Below are 21853 nucleotides of genomic sequence, written 5' to 3'. Positions count from 1 at the left end.
TAATCTTTTAATCCAATGATTCACAACATCAAATAAATTTCCATGCCAGACAAAGGCAACCTTACTAAATAAAAATGCAGTTTATATATGATTTTCCTTCATTATAGGGAAAAAAACTATCCAACTTTTGCTCCATCAATATGTTCTGATGATTGCTTAGAGCCAGGGGAACTGAAGTGTTATTAATAACATTAATGGCTATTAAATACAATTATTTGTTGTATTCACTGATCTTTGTATATAGAGAACAGAAAAAAATAGAGGAAAAAAGTACATTACCCAAACAATTTTTCACAAACAAGATATTCACTTCTACAGTTCAGAGCTATTTGAATGGGTGGGGTCTCATCAAGGCCCCTTTATTAGATATTTTTGTCACAATGTAAGCTGGCACTTTTTCTGACTGTAAAAAAATGTCAGGGTAAACTTGTGCTTATTAAGCAAATAAACTTGTGTTTACTTGAATGGGAATTTTCTTTTCCATGCAAAATAAAATTTGCATGGGATAAATATTTCCTCATTTTGAACAGTTATCTTTATGTCTCTGACCAGCTTCCCTGTTGAAGAAACTCATTCCAGATGCTGCTAGCTGATCGTAAGAGACGAACAGTTTCACAAAATCTCAAAGCAGCTTCTAAACGGACAAACAGCAAAACACAGAACATGTTCAATGACCAGATCTGTATACAGCATGATTTGGGTGCATAATTTATTTTATTTAAAAATGTAAAAGGCAGATGTAGGTGCTTAATATCTGAAAAATCATCAAAAAGTTACATATGATTATACATGAAACCATTCTTGGTGTTGTTAATGATGTCTCAGGGTATGAGACAAATATGTAGAAAATAACTTAAATATTAAGCTATATAGTCCATTAGTTATAGAGTATGTTCCCAATGCAAACAGAAACCCAAGTCCATTCCAGCCTAACACGAACACGTAATGTTCAAAGATATTTAACAGTTTTTAATCGTGATTTTATCCTTTATTGTAGATGCAGCCTTCCAAGGAACATTCTTCCTCAAAATGTTCTAACTTCACAGCGACGCTACGAGACGAGTCTCAGCCGGATCACACTCAGATTTTGGGCTTCTTCTCCAGATCGTACTCCTGGATCCGTTTTGCCTTCCAACCCAGGATGATCAGCAGGAAGATGCCCATGATTTTATAACCCACCTGTAAACCCACGTATCTGTAGGGGTAAGGTAACTGATCATTAGTGAATACGATGAAGACGTTCAAAGTGCAGGCATACATTTCTTCAGAGTTGTAAATGTTCCCACCGGCTCCTGAAGAGGCTGTTGTCATAGTATCCGCAGTTGAGCTTCTTTCCGCACACGTTTTTCCACCAGATGCAAGACATGTCAATGGCCATCCCAAAGAGCGCTGGAGCCGGAAGCCAGGCTAACAGAGACGGAGGCAACGTGAGTTTTGGAGGACAGCACTCAAACGGTTTGTGTTCCTGTTGCCTAAGATCAGCTAACGCACTGGGATTTAATCTGAACCCAACTCATCTGGCCTGCAAGAACTGATGCTGCAAAATCAAAAAAGTACTTAAATAAATATTTTTGGGTGAGTAGCTGTGCAAAAACAAAAACAAATAAAAAAACAGTACATCTTACTGAAAAAGACTGAAAGGAAACCCAAACTGTGCGATATCCAGGTTTATCCAAACATATATGCAGTTGAAACCAAATATTTACATACACTGAATAAAAAGACACAAACACATTTTTCCCTCACAAACAAAAAAAACAAAGCATATTTAAGTATAAAACTGTATTTCATGCCCAAAATGTTAGATCCGAAGTGATACAGTTTTAAAAGGGAGTTTAAGTCTTTGAGTTCAAGGATAGAAACAAAATAAAAGTGTAAAATAAAACATCCTCACCAGGTTTTCTGGCACTTAGCAAACAGAAATAATTCTGGTAATTCGAAGTAATCTAAAACAATAAACGTTTGGTCGGATTTAACTTCAGAAAGTGAGAAAAAACATCTTTCTTCAGTGTATGTAAATATCGGGTTTCACCTCTATGTGGTACCTTATCTAATAAGTTGGTTATTGATATTTTAAATCAGATTCTCCTAATTTATTCAGCAGCAGAAATCTGTCCTCCTCTAGCCTACATACTGCCAAAATCTTATATTGATATTAAGATGAACTAGAAGCAGACACTCACTGGAGTTTTCTTCAGCACTTAATGTCTTAACGATCATTTTAAATATAAAAAAATCCCTTTTCTATCTAGTATATAATTAGGAAAAGCAAAACTTACCAAATACTCTCATAAATAAGAACTGAAGTCCTATAGCGAATGATTTCTCGTCAAAGGAAACACATCTGAAATGAAGAAAAAACACCAGACTCAACTTTTAGTCAGTCTGATCCACTGAACTCAATATTTGTGGCTAAATTAAAGGATAGGCTTTTTCAAGAATATATCTGTGCTACTGCAGTTTTTAACTCACAGATACCAACAAATCTGTCTCTGTATGTGCCCACATCGACATATTTCTTTACCTGAGCACCATCATGTATAGTGGGTTTTGAGTGAGGCAGGCAATCAGCGAAGCTAGAGAGATGACCAGTATGACTGGGAGGAGATAATGAGAGCAGCTGTTTGGACAAGAACCTGGTAAAGCCTGGTTGTCAGCCCCGGATACACACTTGCAGTTGGTAAATACCTGTATTCAAAGAGAAAGTAACATTATTGTCACTAGCATTAGCTACACAGCTCTGTGTCCAAATCAATGTTATTAATCAAAAGCAATTTTAAATAGGTGGGTCTGTAGCCTTGATTTAAAGAAACTCAGTGTTTCAGCTGTTTTACAGTTTTGTGGAAGTTTGTTCCAGATTTGAGGTGCATAGAAGCTGAATGCTGCTTCTCCATGTTTGGTTCTGGTTCTGGCAGAACCAGAATATCTGAGAGGTCTCGAAGGTTACTATGACAACAGCAGACCTTTATTGTATCTTAGTGCTAAGTCGTTTAGTGATTTATCAACTAACAGCAGTATTTTAAAGTCTATTCTCTGAGCTACAGGCAGCCAGTGTAAAGACTGTAGAACTGGGGTGATGTGCTCGGTCTTCCTGGTTTTAGTCAGAACACCAGCAGCAGCGTTCTGGTTCAGCTACAGCTGGAGGATTGATTTATTTTTTTTTTTAAGGAAGACCTGTGAAGACACTGTTGCAGCAATTAATCCAAATAAACACAAATGCATAAATGAGATTCTCTAGATCTTTTTGGAACATTAGTCCTTTGACCCTAAAAATATTCTTCAGTTAATAGAAGGCTAACTTTGTAATTGTCTTTATGTGTCCCTGAAAGTTCTGTGCTTAAAAAATAATAAATCATTTGCAAGAGTCAATATTGCCTGCCCCTATGGAAAAATACCTTCCATCTATATTTTTTAACAAATTAAGTCAATGTGTTGCATGCATTTGTACCCTGAAACCCCTAAATAAAATCAAATACAACCAATGAACTTCAGCTAATCAGTAAACTGAATCCATCTGTAATTTAATCTGAGTAACAATTTAAAGTTAAAAGTTTAAAGCAGGGGAAAGAAAGGTCTGAATTTCCTACAGAGCTTGATGCGGTCTATCATCTGAACCTGGACAGAGTATGGCAAACCTACTTCAATTTAATTGACTTTGAGCTATTTTGCAAGGAAAGAAAAATGGCAGAATTTTCAGTTTTTACACTTCTTCAAAAGAAACTTGAGGTTGTTATTTTCTCTGCAAAGTATTGTATGAGGGAGGGGTGAATACAGTGCATTCACTTTTTAGGATTGTAGAATTTTTTAAAAAACCATGTATAATCACTCTAACATTATGCACTGCATAGTGTTGGACTGTCACATAAAATGCTAATAATATATACTGAGTTTTGTAGTTATAATGTGACAAAATGTGAAAGTGTTCAATGTTACTAAAACTTTAACTGCCAAATTATTCTGTTTTTACAGGTTCTCTCTAAGCAGAATTAATTCTTCAAATCCCTAGTTTCTGGATTTATGCACTTCTATGTTTCTAAGCTGAATGGTTGAATTAACTTTATTTTAAATTAATAATTGATCTTACATCAAAGTGTTTTGTTATTTTCTTAGATTCTTAGATTCAGCGGCATGTAGCTTATGGAGCAACATTTAACCAGTTTATCTGGGACTCTTTGGAGAGATTTAGAGATAAGCGTGTGTTACAAATAGGCAAGCACAAAGCTTTTCTCTTGTGCAAAACCTGATCTGAAAACAAAAGCTTTTCAAAACATCACATCAAAGACTCTGTTTGATGGAGGAGTTAAGTAACATTACTGGAGTGTAATGCATTGAATTGCGCCCTCGCCTGTTTTTTGTGTTGAAATTAACTCAAATCTTTAGAGGGAGAAAAAAAGTCTAGAGACTTATATTTTTTCCTCCCTTCACTAATTCACAAATTCATTTTCTATGTTGTTTTCCTGTTCAGAATTGGGGAAGAAGCCTAGATAATCTTTTCCTTTTTTTTTAGGATGATTCAAGCATCTAAAACCTGTATGATGATGCTGCATCAACAGATTTACTTTTTGTTTGTGCAACTGATTTCTTAAAAACAAAGAGGTTTTTTTTTTTTTCGCCATTAGAAGAGACGACAGTTTAAATCTGTATTTTCTCACCACGTGTTTAACACCAGCATGTTTCTACGTATACAGATTCAAAAAGAGCAGCTGAGAGAGGGTGGTGACTGACCAGGATCCTCAAGGTGCTGTTGGGGTCTATGGTGAGGTTAGTGCAGCCAGCATGGCAGGCAGAAATGTACTCAATCCCATTGGAGTCACAGACAGGTTGGTAGGAGCTCTCAGGACAGGAGCAGCTGGCGGAGCACTTGGGTAATGACCTGTAGGGGGCAGAGCAGTTCAACCAATGCACTTTAAAACAACCCGTCTTAGTAAAATGCAACACAGATATGCGTTATGGGATCAGAAAGCTTTTTTTTTTTCTGCCTTAATCTTATTTTCCAGTTGAAGGAAGTCTGAAAAATACAATCACTCTGCTTTATCCAAGTTCTTGTGGGAGTTTTCCTTCAAGTTAAAAGCCTTGTCTGTTTCCTGCAGGATGGAATTGAGGGTATCTATATTTTTAGAATGGTTGTATTTAAAATATGCTACAAAATTTTGTCATGCTTTTGAGATAAAAAAATAAAAATCTGATATATAAAGGTGAAACCAGAAGTTTACATACACCAAATAAAATTAGGCATTTTATTCTGAAGTTAAATCAGAGTAAACTTCTCCTGTTTTAGATTAGTTAGAATTATCAAAATGATTTCTATTTGATAAATTTATCATCTCCATTGATGCCACAATAATGACAGAGAGAATAAATAAGATATTTATTTATTACTGCCATCAACATGAGAAGTTTACATACAGAATGATTGCTGTCTCTTGAAACAGTGATAATGATGTGATGGCAAGGGACACGACCCGCTGTTTCATAAAGATGCTCCACCCAAAAATCATTGCAAACACAAATAATGTTATTAATTAATAACATATTATTGCTAAATGGAATCACATCTCAAAAATGCTAATTGTAAATGTAAAATGTGTTAATAGTTCAAAAATTATCTTAAGACTTATTTGGTCTGATTTAAATTCAAGCAGTGAGGAAAAAACATGTATGTGTCTTTTTATTTGATGTATGTAAATTTCTGGTTTCAACTCTAAACCAGATCAATATGAGCTGTCATTAAAAAAAACAACACCATGTGAGGGATGTTCTGCATCTCTCAGATCTCCACAAACCAAAAAACAATAAAGTTTTTAAATTAATATAAACAAAAGAGCTAAGAATTCAAGATAGGCCTACATGAAATTTCCAAAAAAAAACTTGTAACAGTGTTAAAGATGTATCAACAAAAAAAACTGGGATGTTGGATTTTTACAGTTTGAACTTTCTATCCTTTGGTTGAGGATATTTTAAAATATCAATATCAAATAATTGTCTGAGCTCATAATATTTATCAAAGACATTCTCCAGCTTACATTTTGTGAAATCAAAAGTTTCCTAAATGTTTCAAGCGTTAACTGCACTGGATCCGAGACATCGGAGAGTTGTGAGGCAACAGAGTAAAGCAGCTCTCATGTGCTGGTCAGACATTCTGCACTCACCCGGGAGGTGCAACTGGGTAATTGACCTCAAAGACTTTCTGCGTCTCGCAGCCCATGAAGAAGAGAGGGATGCAGAGGAGGGTGGAAATGATCAGCATGATGACTGAGAAACGAGGGATGCTCTTCATGGTGAGTCCCGTTCTCCTCATGATGACGCCACCGATCAGCATCCCAACCGCTGCAGCTGGTAGATTCAAAGACCCTGGGAAACACGAACCACTGGGTGTTTACACACGGCATAACCTTAAAATAACAGCTTTTCAAGAAATTTTAGAACCTTTGATTTGCTATTTACTTAAATCTCATAATTTTAAGTCTCTGGATATTTCACCACTCTTTTTGGTAGAACTGACAGACCAAGAAAGCCGCATCTGCTTCAAAATTTAAATTTTCATTGAGCAACCTGGCCACAACCACAGTATGTGTAGAGAGTCAAGGTGAGACGTTCAATCTAAGAGAACTGATCCAACTGCAGAGCGCCTTCAGCACAACTTATTAAAATATTTATGATTTTATGTGGTAAAAGAAAATCCACAATAAATCCAAATTTGTGCATCTAAACCCAGTTTAAAAAAATATTCAAGATGTATGTTTTAATTTGATTCCTTTCTGAAAAAAATGCTTATGTGTATCAAATGATACACATAAATAATCAACTAGTAACTAGATAAATTGCATAAAATGGGCCTTAACGTTGTCTTCACGTTTTAGTGCAAATGGTGGCGCTTTTATGCAAACTTGTTTAATTCTCCAATATTTGTCTTAAAACAGCCTCAATGCTGCCCTCCTTCAGTTTCATTTTACTATTGGTTACAGCGGCACAACTTGGTTGATATCTACGTTACACCCCCCGTTCAGGTATGAAATAATATCAGATTCTCAAAAAACAAAACAAAAAACAAAAAAAAAAACAGAAAAAGTTGCTACAAATTTCACTAGTTGCTGTTCTGAAAAAAAAAAAGTTGCTAGCAGGGTCTGAAAAGTCACCAAACAGAGCAACAAAGTCGCTAAGCTAGCAACAGTCCTCACCTCTCTTTGCCACATCATAATCATATTAAATATGATTATGTTTTCACAGGATCATTAGTTCCACTTTAATAACATTCTTACACATCAATGTACAATTCTGACTGAAACTGTAAATTCCTGCCATACTTACCTACTAGCAGAGCGCTGTAGGCAGCTGAAGCCCCATATTGTCTCTCCAGGAACTTGCTAAGGAAGCTAGCTAGGCCTGCTATGACTGAGGAAAAGCAGCACTGGGACAGGACCAGCAAGAGGAAGAGAGGACTCGACAGCAGGCGGAAGAACATTCTAGGAAACACTGGCCACAACACGTACAGGAAGACTGATTAGTAAAATGCACCTTGGACAGTCAGGATATGTGTCTAATATCTGGTTTATGGTGCGCTCACGTTTAAGGAACTCAAGCAAAGACCTATCCTTCTCGTGCAAGTGTAAGTTATCGTTTGAGTCAGTCTCAGTCTCCGCCATCTACAAAAGAGCAAACATAGAGGTTATGTCAGCCTTCCTTTCCCAAGGAAAGGTTATGATTATATGACAACGTTGTAATCACAAGGTGCATTAGATGATCCGGTCTGAACCATCAGAAAACGTTAAAAAACTGCTTTGTTTGGAGATATTGTCTTGCAGTATGCTGACAACAGCTGCAGGACAGGATCTCCAGTTCCAAAATTGCCTTATGTTTTCCTCAATAAGTTTTGGAAATGTTCATTTTCATTTTTCATGGTCAGTAACGAGCACTTTAAATGGCTTTGATGAAGGAAAAAATATGGAGCACTTCATACCCACTCATAAGTATAGTGGAGGATCAGTGATGCTGTGGGTCTGTTAAAGAAGGCCATTGGAACATAATTGGGTCAATGTTATAACAAAACCTTTTAGATAAAAATGTGTGGGTAAAATGTAGTCAAGTGAAAATGGCTCATGACCTTTCAGTAGAATAGTGAACCAACACATCTTTTTTCCTCGTAAGTATGTATTTTTCTGTGTATGTCAGAATTTCTTCATTTATTCTGTTCAATAATTGTAATAATAATATAGTTTTGGAGTAGAATCAACTTGTAATGTCAACATATGTCCAGCAGAGGTCAGTAAGAGAACACAGACAAACTTTGACAATTTTCTGAAAAACCTTTTTTCCACAGCTACAAGCTGTAAAATCATCACTTCTATCCTTTCATTTTTAACAGAAAGATGCTTGTAAACGTCTAGCCAAAATCTATATCCATCACAGCAATGCTGTATGCACAACCTGTGTTGTCATAGTCACTTACGTTTACTTCAAAGCTCATTTGACGGGGGAAGAAAAAGTAAGGAATGGAGGCGAGAGTCAGGAAGGCGGTGATGATAAGCAGACCCATCCACCAAGCCCCCACCCAGCCGGGGTCGACGGGACTGAACTCCGGAAATTCATCTGAAACAAACAGAACCAGCCTGAGTCGCTACAAAATGCAACAAAGCCTTGATGAACACCCAGCCTGAATCTACATGAGCCGCAGGTTGTGTTTAAGAGACTGTCGTTACCGAAGCCACTTCTGTTCACGTCCACGTAGAACCGAAGCATGAAGGAGCCCAGCAGGTACCCGATGGACGGTCCAAACACAGACACGGAAAACAGGATGGCTGTGAACGAGAGGGCAGAGGTTAGAGAAAATACATTCCTCACAGGAAAGACTTTCATGCAACAAATCGGATTAAAGAGAAAACATATCCTCTACAGGGTGTAGTAAAGAAAATATGTGGAAAAAACAAAGAAGGAATTATTGTGAAGTGGAAGGAAAATTTTACATGCTTTTAAAAATTGAATGTCTTCAGTCTATGTTGAATGGATGTAGGCGTGGGCAATATGCACTTAAAAATGAACTGATAACAATAAAGGTGACGATACAAACCATTTATTCCTTCTTTTTTAGAGAACAGTATGGCTGCAATTGTGTGTCACAGCAATTATAGTCCCACAAACACAAATACTGCTCTTGAAAAACATTCCTTCTTTAAGACACTTGTCACATAAAGACTTGCAGCTATAAATTCAGAGAAACATGGTTACATAAATTATTAGCTCAAATTATTTAGCTTATCATTTTTACGAATAAATGACAAATCAATTTTCTTCCACTTCACAATTAAGTGTTGGCTTGTGGTTGTAACATCAGAAAATAGGAGGAAGTTGAAGGAGAATACGTTTATCAACAACATGACCCTTGAACTCATCTCCAGTTACACACACTGGTCTCCTGTATCTCCGAGCTGCAGGTTATTCACCTATGTAGAGAGGGGAATTTTTATGTCCTGCAAAATCGTCAATGTAGGAAATGCCGAAGGGCTGGATGGGCACCGACCCCACGCCGAACAGCAGCTGGGCGATGGCCATAAGTATCCACACCTGGGTGGTGTCAGCCAGGCGCCTGGAATCTTCTTGACCACATGACTCCGGGCTGGTGGCGTTGTCATGTGGGTTGCAAAGGTCATCGAACTCTGAATTGCAGTAGGCAGACACACATGGTCAAATATTGGAAGAAAGATGCAAAAAAAATAAAATAAAATATACAAGAAGTGGTGTTTGATGACAAGAAACTGCACATTTTTAATTTCCTGAATCCTCTCTGGCCCTCTGCTGAATCCAACATAATTAGTCAGAGGTAAACATGAAAAATCAGAAAGAGGCTTCTATTACCGCTACTGAAATACCCTGAGGGTAACGCTAATCTCTGTAGCTTTTCGCATAGGGATTATAAATGTTTCTTCAGTTCATGTTAAAGTTCAACTGAAGAGGGTGAGTGAACCTTGTAGACTCTTGGCAAGTCGACTTAAAAAGCTGGTGGTGTTGTAGGCAAACCCAAAGTTGCTTTGACATGTTTGTACACTTATGAGCTCCCTGGTCTGGACCCACTTGGCACCGACAGACGTCATGCAGCTTTGTGTTTGTTTACGCGTGCTGCTTGTTCTTACTCTGCAAATCCAAGTCGAGTGTGTAGGGCTGCGACAGAAAGTGAGGCAAGGTGAGGATCATGGCGCTGACGGCCATCAGGAGTCCGCCGAAGCCAATGACACGAGGACGGTGAACCCGGCTGCCGAAGTAGCTCACAAACACAATCAGGAGGCAGTTGCTGACCTTTGAAACACAACCAGAGAAGCAAACCAGTCAGATCTACAACCCAATGCAGATGTGATAAATGAAGCCTCTCTTTGAGTACACATAATCATTTGATCCATTATCGCAATGAAAACATTATTAAGGTGGCTTTGCGTAACCGAAGAGTGAACTGAGATGGAATGTTCCGGCCTTGTTTGGTCTGGTTTCATAACACATTGCTGAAAGCAAACTCTCAGATAACGTCAACATGGCAACGTGGTTTGTAACTCCTGACTGCAAGTCATTTATCGAAGACAAATTAAAAGCATATTTGAGGGATTCGTATGGAGAACATTCAGACTCTCTCATTACTCCTGACATGTGTGTCTCTCAAATACAATATCGCCACCTGAAATATCAGGGAATGTGACTCTGGGTTGCTTGCTCAGTCAGACAGCTCACGAGGAGATGCTGCTTTTGGCTCCTACCTCGTTGAGAGAGGAAATGGTTCCTGAGGAGAAGCTGCTGAGGCCGTAGCGCCTCTCGATAGTAGAGATGGTGCTCCTGAAGTAGGCGCTGTAGAGCAGCTGCGAGAGCTGCAGGAAGCCGTGGCACAGGACGAACAGCTAGAAAAGAGAGAGAGACGGATTGGATGTTGCTAGAATCTCTACATTGTGGTTAAAAAAATAGTATTGCTGTCAAAGTTAGAGAGACAGCAAGAGAAGACCTCTGTCCGTCTGGAACCTGGAGCTATCAAAAATAGCTTAGTGCATAAAGAAGTTCAGTGACTATAAAGTGTTGAGGTTCTGCTGCTTCAAAGGAGGCTCAAATAATCAGCCTTCCTCCGTTCACAGTTTCTATGAAGTGTTTTTGCTGATGTAGGTAAATATAGGTGCAGATATCTTTCCTGGTCCAATTGTCCCTAAGGACTTTGCTCCTGAAATCATGTTTCATTTTCCTTTCATATCAGCATTTACAATTTCTCCCCAACAGTGACCCATCCTTATTGGAGGATGGAATGACATCTTGTTTCATGCAAAGAATGTTTTTGATAAACTCTCCCTCAGAAGAAATATTGAACCAACAGCTTATATTGTTATTGGTAGGTAGCCGGTTTCCAGTAACAAAGTATACCATAATAAAAATGTAAGGATTGAAAACCTAAACATAAAAACAACCCTAAATATGCTGCAATTTCTGCCGTACATCAGTTGCAGCATACTACTGGTTAGCTAGCTATTTTTATGTTTTTTTTCATACGTGTTGACCTAAAGGAAAAAAATATATAGTCTACCCACAAAAAATATCCACTGGTTCTTTGCAGCTTATTGCATTAAATATTTTACAGTTTTATTGTTCTGCTTTTTGTACAATAAAACATTTAAACCAAGCTTATATTTGCTGCAAAGATAGTAAAGCTATCTAGTATAGCTAGCTAGCACTAGCTTGCTAACTGTATATTTTAATCAGCGATACTTTAACAGTGACGTGTAGACTTTGTTTAAAGGGGAACATTTTTTCACAAAAAGACAAATTTATCGTTCTTGTAAGTATCACAAAACTTTAATAAGCAAAAGAGGCTCAGCGCTGCTGTAAGCTATGCTACATACACCTGCAATGTAGGACACTTGTTGCCGCAGACCCAAATTTTTTTTTATTTTTTGCCCTTAAGAAGTTTCAATCCAATTCCAAGGAACAATGACGCATATACTAACCTACTTGGGGAACCTGCTTTCTTGGAAGTGGAAAATTTTGTAGCAAGTTATTACACACAAGGCCTTCATGGCATTTTACAGATTCTTTACTCATCTGACTATAAACTTTGATGCCTTGAAAAACTTTTTTTTTTTTTACTTTTTCTGTTAATCCCACAGTTTTTATAGAAGCTAAGTCAGGAGAGTCTTATCTGGGCCACAATCAGCTCAAGGCTGACATCCATTTATGTAACTCTTAGCCCAATAGGTAGTTCTGCTGTGGGGATCTGGGGTTTGTTCAGTTAGCTGCCTTCTCTCATTTCAGCAGATGAGTTTGTAAAAAGCTTGGCAAAACAGTAAACAGTTGAGGAACGGGGCCAAAAAAAATAAAGAATTATGTTTTCCAAAACATCTAAACCGCACACCTCTTACAGAGCAATAATGTGACGAGGTTTTGCCTGCTAAACCTCCAGCTGTTTGTTACTCTACATAGTCCATGTCTCCATTTGTTTACATGACTTGTCTCTTGCACTTCTCTCTTCATGCTGAGAGTTGTGTAAGGATCCCAGTCGCCCGCTGGTTGGACTCGCAGGGATTTGGAAAGGGAGCCACGATCTGCTCTGAGGACTTCAGAGCACCGGCGCATGAACGTCCCAGTGACGCTCAAGATACCCGGGGAGATTTAGAAGAGAATTTGCAATGAAAACAGGGATAAATCTTAGATTTCATCTTTGTTTAGCAAACTGGCAGGTGGACAATGGGAGAATAAACTAGGCAGCTCCCTCAGAACAGTTAATTCCCCCATCAAAACTCATCTTTCTGGTTTGTGGGCATGTACAATACATGCTTGAACAGTGTTGCCAATATTTCATCCTCGTTTATTATCAAGTGGCCTTCGCTTGTCTGAGTGTTTCGACAGGACCTAGTTGCTTATTGAGGCAAAGAATGTCTTTTGTTCGAGATTGAGATCATGACAAAAAGTCTAAATCCGACCTCAAACCCACTTCAGTCTTTGCTGTCTCAGTTTCAAACATATTCCATGAAACATCTCTTTTGCCACAAAGAAATTACCTAATGCATAATAAAACAACAAACAAAAAGGTTATTATATTTAACGTCATAATGTTAGATTGATATGAGATAGTATTTGCACTTCCTGATGAAGAAACTTAAAGCAACAAGTTAAGCAAACAGAGGAAATGATCAGCTTTCCACATAATTTGGTACACACACACACACACACACACACACACACACACACACACACACACACACACACACGCAGGATGTGCTTCCTATAGGGAGGATCCAAAAGAAGAAAACCAGAATACATCTAAATAAATTAGGACTATTATCAAAGGGTTTTTTTTCAGTAATTTAATCCAAAAAGGAAACAAACCCTTCATATTTGAAGTGGTAGTTGTCTTTGATGATTATGGGTTGAAGTTTATAAGATTAGACCGCTACATCAGACCAAATAAAAATTGACAGAACACCGCTGTCAGGTCCACAGGCTGTTAGCCTCCATGCTACGCCGCATTGATGCAGTTTTTCATCGAAAAGCATTTTTATATTAGTAACTGATTAGTCAATTATTTTGACAATTAATCAAATTTAAAAATGCCACAGATTTGCAGATTTTTTTAACTGCTTAAGCCTTTTTGGGTATGATATTAGAAACATATAAAAACTTGCAAATAAGTAATTCAATTCCTTTCATAAATAAGAAAATGAACATTTTATTGCCTGGAATAGCAACAACATGACAGTAAATCGGAACCGGGTGGAGCTTAAACTACCACCTGAGGAGTTTGTTGAAAACATATTCACAAACAACGGTAGTTTTATCTTAATTACAAATTTTTTTTATTTTTTAGAGAGTTTTGGCTTAATTACTGCTTTGAATGTGCTTGTTCTTTAACTAAATGACAACTAATTGATTACTAATTAAGTTGACAATTATTTAAATAATCGATTAATCGCGATGAATCATTTCAGTCTAACTGAAGCTTTCATGTAAAACTGAAAAACAGAAATAATTAAAACTTTTTACTAATGTTCTTATTTGTTGAGCTGTACTTGTATAAATACAGCGAACTCACTGTCAGGATGACATTGTCCTCGACTTCAACCTGCTGAGAAGGGAAGAATCGCAGGAAGTTCACAGGACGTTTTCTATCACTTTGATTTAAGAGAGCGAGATGATGTCACTGATTTATATTTATTGTTGTTTTGGTCTTTTTTTTTTTTTCGCAATGAAAAACCCTGAGCTACTTCTTTAAAAACCGCAACAAAGACAAAGCAGCATGTGATGTGAGGATCGCCTCCCTGTTATTGTGAGCAAGCGGGTTGGCCGCACAAAGGCCTCCTGAACACAACAAAGCAGCAGCATCTCAGATTCAAAGGTAACAGTTACAAGTTACGTTAGCAACATAGCTCGGCTTCGTATCAGAAGCTCCCGTTTTAAACTGGGGAATGTAACATGTTGACTCGGCGATAGTCATCGCAAAATTTGAGACAGATGAAATCTCTTTTGACATTTATCTTTTGAGATTCCATCTGACGGTGCATCTGGGTCTTTGATTGAACTATGTCAGCCCTCATATCATCACTCTGTCTCTGACTGAGCCGATAAGAAAGCAACCCAAAAGATACATTTGCAAACCCGTGTGGTGTCATTCACGGTAACTCATCCTAAAGGATGTTCCTGAAAATTCTGCTGGACTTCTGCGTCTTCTACATGTTTTAAGAAAAGTGCTTCTTTAGCTAGTTATGTACTTTCCAGAGGAAACTGCAAAATCTCAGAAAATTTCACAAGTGTTGAACCGCCTGCTTATTTTGTCTTGGACATTTTGTTTGAAGTCATGTTAGACATTCTCACGTTGTCAAGTTGGGTCCTGTGATTTTGCCCCGGCACCAATTTATCGTCTCTGATTTTCTTAATTTTGAGAGGTTGGCGATCAGTCAATGGATACATGTGAAGCTGATTTTATCCACTGACCTTAGCTACCTCTACAAATACCTGAAGGTCTTTTATTCTTTTTGTTCTCACTTCCACATTTGTGCAGCTAACAACAGTCACCCCACTGTTACCAACTTGGCAACTTTGTCGGTGCATTTAGCGACTTCTCAGACAAAAAAGAGCAACATCGACCAAAATTAGAATCAGCAGGTCAGACTTTTTAAAGATTGGCCAGAAAACATCGATTGCATTGTTTTGCAAATAAATTGTGCAAAAAAACTCACTTCTGATCTCATCTGAGCAGAGTCCCTGTAGGTTACTGTACCAGCACTTGCACTGTAGTGTGAGCGTGACATAAACACAAAACGTCTCGGTTAAATTGTTGCGTTTCCACGGTGCTAGCAGTTCGTACAATGAACTACTGCATTCTGCTTTTATTTACATTTACTCAGGTGCATCAATTTCTTTGGAAACACTTTTTAAAGGTTGCCAAGTGTGAGATATTTGCTGATGAGATCACCACTCATGATTTACATGAGTGGTGAACAATTCAGAACAATTGCGTCAAATCTGACTGAATTAGCCTTTCAGTTAACCGGGGGGGATAAAACACATGCATAAGAAGGCTTACAAGATGGCATATGTTGCTCAAGAGCAGGAGTGAAGTTGTCCAGGTGGAAATTTTTAAAGAATAGCCTCCAGCTTCAGGGGTTAAAGGCTCTGACTTGAGTGCGGACAAGGTGTAGCCAGCAGAAATAGTTCAAAGCGGAGAAGAGTACATAAACAAACCAGGTGCTCTCACAAACCTGAGCAAAAAGAAAGTAAAGGCTTTTACAGTTCTGCTTGGACATGCGCCAAGAGAAAGATGAATGGATACGAGCAGTCTGTGTCACCTTTGTTGTCCCGTTGTACAGTATTTGCATTCAAGCGGTGGGGAAAACTACCAACATCTTGTTTGCTGCAATAGGAGTTCTGTCTTTCATGCGGCTTATAGCATCTCATCGCTTAAGTGACAGCAGACTGACACATCGTCTGCTATTTAGTCTGTTTGTTTTGAACTACTCCCATTATCTAAATGTACCACCACCGGGCTTGGGAGGGGATTCATGTTGAGTGTGTAAAAGCAAAAGTTCATAAGGAACACCCAACATGACTGACAAGATCATGACCGTATGTTGACCCTGACTTCCCATCCACCCACTTGTATACATCACTGATTCAACAGAGGGTTCCTTCGAGCAAGGAACCTGATACAGCAGGAGGGATAACCAAACATAAAAAACTGTCAGATATAGTCAAAGACTTCAGTTTTAAATGGTCTCTTCTTCTTTTAGCGATAGAACTGTTTCTATTGTCTGAAAAAGCCTCAAGTCAAAGGTGTTGCTCAGAGACGAGTCACTTCTTTATCACGTTTTGAAAGTAACAAGCAGAGTGCAAAACAAACCTTCGCCTCATTACCCAGTGTCCTGGAACACAGGGTTTCTCATCCATTGTTGCAATACAATGACCAAAAAAAAAAAACCTCCTTTTGGCACGTAGTGGATGTAGATACATGTCTCCCTCCGGTTGGTTCTCAAAGACTGTAGTAATACAAACGGAGGTGCACAAAATTCCTCAAAACTGGACGTGGATGCTCCTGCTGAACACAGAAACATCTTTGTCTTGACTGAGGAGATTCGGTTCTTATTGGAAGAAGATAAAACAAAGCTGTCAACATTCCCTTTGGTTAAAGCTGTTAGAAGACGACTGAAATTCCACAAATACAAAAACTACTTCTCCTGGTTTTGTAAAGCTGGATTTTCTGGAGGCCCATCTCTGCCAATTTGACGGACATAAAGAAAAATCTTGTCTCCTGTTTATGCAATTTAATGGAACCTCTTTTTTTACAACCACGACTCATAATTACTGGATATAAAAATCATAATTCTGAGCTGTATCCACAAGTATCAAGATGACTAATTTTTTAGTACCTTTGGGCTTTTTTATGGTCTGGAAAGAAGACCCTGCTCACTAACTGGTGTGCTTCAGGCCGTGGTCTTGTTGAAACACCCATTAAAGGGAATTTCCTGTTTGACAGACAGCAACATGATGTTTTCAAGTACTTTAATACAGTCATTCTGATGTGTATAACATAACTAATCAACATCTCCACAGCCTGCTTCCTGAGTACCATGCTTCACATTGAACCTTGACTGGCAGTCTTTCTGCAGCCACTTAGAGCTACAAAGAACTGTTTTGGATTTCTCTAAACAACAAAACAAGTTGTTCTAATTTTAACTTCTTCCTGTGTTTTTGTCACCACTAGGACATCATGATAGCATGTTGACAGTGATGTGCTTCACATTGGCGTCATGTAATCGGATTGCAATTATGGACGTTTCTTGACCAGCCTGAGTCAATCCAATATTGATATCAGATATCGATGCGATATCAACCAAAAAAGAAGCACCAGATTATATCAGTCTGCATCTAAAGTTAGCATTTAGTCTGCTAACGCTTAGATAAACCTTTTTCACAACAGTTTTTTTTACACAAAGAACCTCACATATCAAACTCTGCACTGCTAACACTTGAACAATCCCTCTTTCAAGTAATGACTCTGTAAATCACAAATTAGCAGCAAAAACAAACTGGCTGTCAGTTTGTTTAGTTTTCTGCTACACCTGATATTTTCTTCTTTTTTTTTTCTCCCTCTCTCTTGCTCTCAGTGAAGGCAGACGCCTTTTTCCTCTGCTCCCTCCCTGCCCATGCCTGCCCCGCTTGCTGTTTTTGTTGTCTTTTTCTATATTGTTGGAGCCTTTCTTTGGACATCCTCCAAATTATAGATCTGGCCAACTGGTCCCTCAATGCAATTGATCAAATTTTCTCTATGAGAAGACTGGGCACAGGAGGGCCCTCTTGTCCTGCAGGGACACACCCGGCGGGATACACCCAGGATTTTTGCTCTTTGGAGCTTGCAGATATCTGGCTCATCCACAGATTTGTGACGGACTTGGTCGAACTAGCGAACACTCAGACTGTTGGCGTGGACAGAGACACCAGCTGGATGTGAGTCTTTCTAAGACTCGCAGCCCAGCTGAGGACTCAAAACTCACTAACGGAATGGAATCGATCTTGGAGAAGTTGCTAGTTTTGTCTCAGTGGAACAACCAAACTAATCTGGATGATTGGGAACTGAGACGTATCGGTGAGACTGTAGGGAAGATTGAAATTTATAATCTACCCAACCTAAGACATTCTGTATTTGAATTGGCTTTCCCCATGTTGTCTTGGAAGGGCTGCATATTTCCAATCTCCTTGAAGATATGTAAACATAATGCTCCTTCCCAGCTCACCCCCTCCTGTTATCCATGCAGCTATGGAGCTGAGTGCTCCCAAGGCCATGCCATGATAACATCTTATCGGACTTCTGCCGGGAGGCTGAGCAACGTGGTTTCATGGCCCTGTGATGTCACTGCCTTCATTCATGTCTTTGTTTTGCCCTTTGTTTTGTCTGAATGTTGCCATGTGCCCTAATGGGTCCTTTCCTCTTTTTTTACCTTATGTTTTTAGAAACTGTGGAGTTTTTAACCCAGAAAAGGGATTAGAACAAACTTGGAATCCATAGACTCTAGTTTATTAGTCACTCTTTAGCTTATATTTTAGAAACTGCAGAGAACTCACTATTTAGATGCAGAGAGACTCCTATTATTGCAACCCAGAAAAGGAAGTAGAACACACTTTGAATCCAGAAAAAAATTCTTCCAGAGCAGGAACATTTAGTTTTTATTACTTAGAAACTGTGGAGTACTCATTATTTTTACAAATTTAGAGCACACTTAGAAAGTCCAGAGAATACTTATAAATACTTATCTAGCATACTAGAAGTCCAGAGGTTGGATACTTACTGACACTTATTTAGCAACCCAGAACAGGGATTAGAACTTAGAATCTAGAAAAACTACCTTAGGAACTACTTTTTAGACTCCTATTCTCCCAAAACAGAAAAGTAATTAGACCAGATGACACTTACTTATACTAACCCATCAACCCTGAACAGGAGTATCTAGTTTAGCTCCTTGGATCAACATTATTAGCTTTTTCTTCTTTTGGTCTTTCCTTTGGTTTGTTATGTTATTTGTATTTCCTTTTAATTCCTGTAAAGCACTTTATATTGCCTTGTTGCTGAAATTGTGCTATATAAATAAAATTACCTTTACCTTTAGAGATCACTGGGCGTGGTGGTTGCCAGGCCATCAGGGTAGAAATATTAATCTGTTTCAAGATACTGGACCCTAATTATTTTGAGCACAAATGTAATTTACTTGGGTATTATATCATAAATATGAGATAACATTGTCATATTTTCGAGATATGGCAGTCAGAATTATGGTCAATGCAGAATTATGATTTATCTCTCTCATTGTTACTCTTTTTTTTTTTTTTTATTCCAGTGGAGTAAATGTAGTCTTTTTTTAAAGTAACATTTATTTTAAAACCCAGGTCTTCATGACAGACAAATTCAAAAGATAAACTGGATTTAAATAACTTTCTATTAGATCATTGTTGAGGAAAAAAACACAACATTGCACTTGTTACCAAGTGTCAGAGAGACGCTCAGGTCGGTCTCAAAAGGTTTATGAAGGGAAATGTGACCCGATATGCCTAGTTAGACTTTGACTCTGTTGAATTGTGCAATTCTCATACGAAATAAAAATGCTCAACAATTATATAAACGAGCGTGAGCGTGAGGCGGGTTAAAACACGACTTTTTAACGGCAACATCGACGCTTACCTTTATACTGCAGCATGGCGTCCTGTTGGGCTTTCTGGTGTTTGTGGGGTAATTTATCTCCATTGTGTCCCCGCGCAGTCAGAGTAGGAAGCAGAGTTGCGTGTCCCTCGCTGCTGGCTGACTTCTACCTCCACCGGTGAGCTGAGAGGCTTTTTAAAGGCTGCTGGTGATGTAATTGGACTCACGCCGAAGCTCCACACCAGTTTTTTCCCCCCCCAACAAAGTGATGATCAGGGAACAGATCGCCTCGCGCGCACTTCCCTTGGCTTAGTCACGCGCGCTCACCTGTAAACTTGAGGTGCCTGAAGGTGTTTTTATCAGGCCGTTATTCACTCGGTGAATGACGGTTGTTATTTGAACAAAAACAGAGAAAACGAGGAGCGCTTTTTAATTTAAAGCGAGGTTTAGTCCTCTAAGTGAACCCCTGCTTTGGTCCCTCTCTCCCTGGCAGCTAAAACGGGCTTAATGCTTCATTAATTGCGGTATGCGGCTCCCTCGGCTGTTTCGGTCTGGAGCTAAAGAGAACAAACAATTCAAAGAGAAGCTCATAAACACTTAAGAAGTGTCAGATTAGCTGGGAAACTCTTAATGTTACCGCAAACGAATGCTTAAGTATGTTTGAGCTACAAAGGACGTAGACAAAATCTTTTGTAAAACTGTTTATCTAAAGTTCAATCTCATTTTAGTTCCTGTTTGTGCCTCTCAGGTAGAGATAATAGTTTATATTCAAGGAGTAGCTTTTGGTAGTAGGATTTTCCCATCAGAAATCATGCGGAGAGAAAAGAAGTGATTTTGATCGCGTTTTATAATACAAAATATTAAATGGAAACTACAAGATGTTTTTCTATTCAGTGGTCATAAACAATTGAGCAAAAAATGGCAATGGGTTTAATTTTTTAGCACCTGTTCTGGGACCTATATCCACGCTCAGCGAGTCGGTGTAAAAAATATAATTTTTCATGAAGTGCATTTTTGAATAAAAAATGCTTAAAATGTTTTTCTATTGGTGTTTCTAATCGTAAGTGTCGTGCTTCAATTAGCTGAAAATCATTTTAAGAAGATTTAAGAAGAAATGAAGACTTGGAAAAGTCAGTTTGTTTTGAATTAATTCATAGGCTATAATGTACTTAAACTTTATAGCCGACCTAGTTACTGAAATAAATCAACTTTTCAATGATATTATAGAATATGATTACACCTTGCAACAGCGCCTCCTATAGTCCTGTAGTACAATAGATCCAAATTCACCTACCTGTGAAGTGATATCAAGACACGCACTTTCCAAAAATAGTAAAACAATGTAAAAGAAGCATATGTTTAAAAGGGTAAAACATCAACCAAACCCTCATAACTTACTAACCAGCTTATTGGATGTTTCCACGTGTATTTGAATGATTCTCATTGATCCTGAGCTCCTGGTCTTTGAAGTTGGAAGCTAATCTTTAGCTTGTCTCACAGATTCTCAATCGGATTTAAGGTAGGACTCCAATTAGAAGACAGTACATGGCAAAATTAACATTTAACAAATCTGTCAGGAGTATGAATGATTTAGGGCTTACTGGGGCGACAAAAAGGCTCTAATGAAATAGACTATGGTAAATGTGCAAGCAATGACACAGAGGAATGTCACAATATGTTTTTGAAGCTGTGGTGGCTAAGATAAATGGATGCAACCTTTCCTCAAGGCTTCCTCTAACCAAGAGTTAATAGATTTTTACCTTGGGCCAATCAACATGCCTCTGTCTGTCTGTCCCTTCCAGCAACAACATTCATTGTGTTTTAAAAACACAGATTTTCTGATTTCATCTTTTCAATCAGCTGTTCCAAAACATCTTACAGAAGTGCAGGTAAAGAGTCCTGAACACAAAAGAAATCAGAGTCATGTTTGGTCTGGTTTCAAGTTTTCCTCTAAAAAACCCTGTTCTTTGTGCAGTAAATAAAAAGCCCACATCTTAATGTCTGGCTTTACGGGGTAATTGTGTTTTTAAGCCTCTCATTGCTCAACATCTTCATCGTTCTTTGTAATTTACCCTACCTTCTGGAACCATCAAATTATTATATATAAAAATATATTCATCTGTATGTCGATATCCACTAATCGTTGCAGGGTCGCAGTGATTGGACATCACTGGACGAGGTCCAACCGGGACAGAACTCTGGTCCATCATGGTCAAC

At 38.3% G+C, this 21853-nt stretch overlaps 1 protein-coding gene across 1 annotated transcript; it reads right to left on the bottom strand.

Annotated features, from left to right (window-relative positions):
* Positions 1-692: 692 nt before the first annotated feature.
* On the bottom strand, positions 693-20194 carry slco2a1 (solute carrier organic anion transporter family, member 2A1). The gene is made up of 14 exons (XM_044128649.1): positions 19679-20194; positions 10737-10874; positions 10125-10287; positions 9438-9650; positions 8697-8795; positions 8447-8586; positions 7565-7643; positions 7309-7473; positions 6150-6351; positions 4726-4873; positions 2525-2688; positions 2280-2344; positions 1287-1407; positions 693-1195 (listed from the first exon to the last, which is right to left on the bottom strand). The coding sequence occupies exons 1-14, from the start codon at positions 19739-19741 to the stop codon at positions 1081-1083; spliced, it is 1875 nt and encodes a 624-aa protein (XP_043984584.1). The 5' UTR covers positions 19742-20194; the 3' UTR covers positions 693-1080.
* Positions 20195-21853: the final 1659 nt, after the last annotated feature.

Source organism: Gambusia affinis, linkage group LG10, assembly GCF_019740435.1.
Source record: "Gambusia affinis linkage group LG10, SWU_Gaff_1.0, whole genome shotgun sequence".
Taxonomy (NCBI): domain Eukaryota; kingdom Metazoa; phylum Chordata; class Actinopteri; order Cyprinodontiformes; family Poeciliidae; genus Gambusia; species Gambusia affinis.
This window is presented reverse-complemented; position numbering and strand designations above follow the sequence as displayed.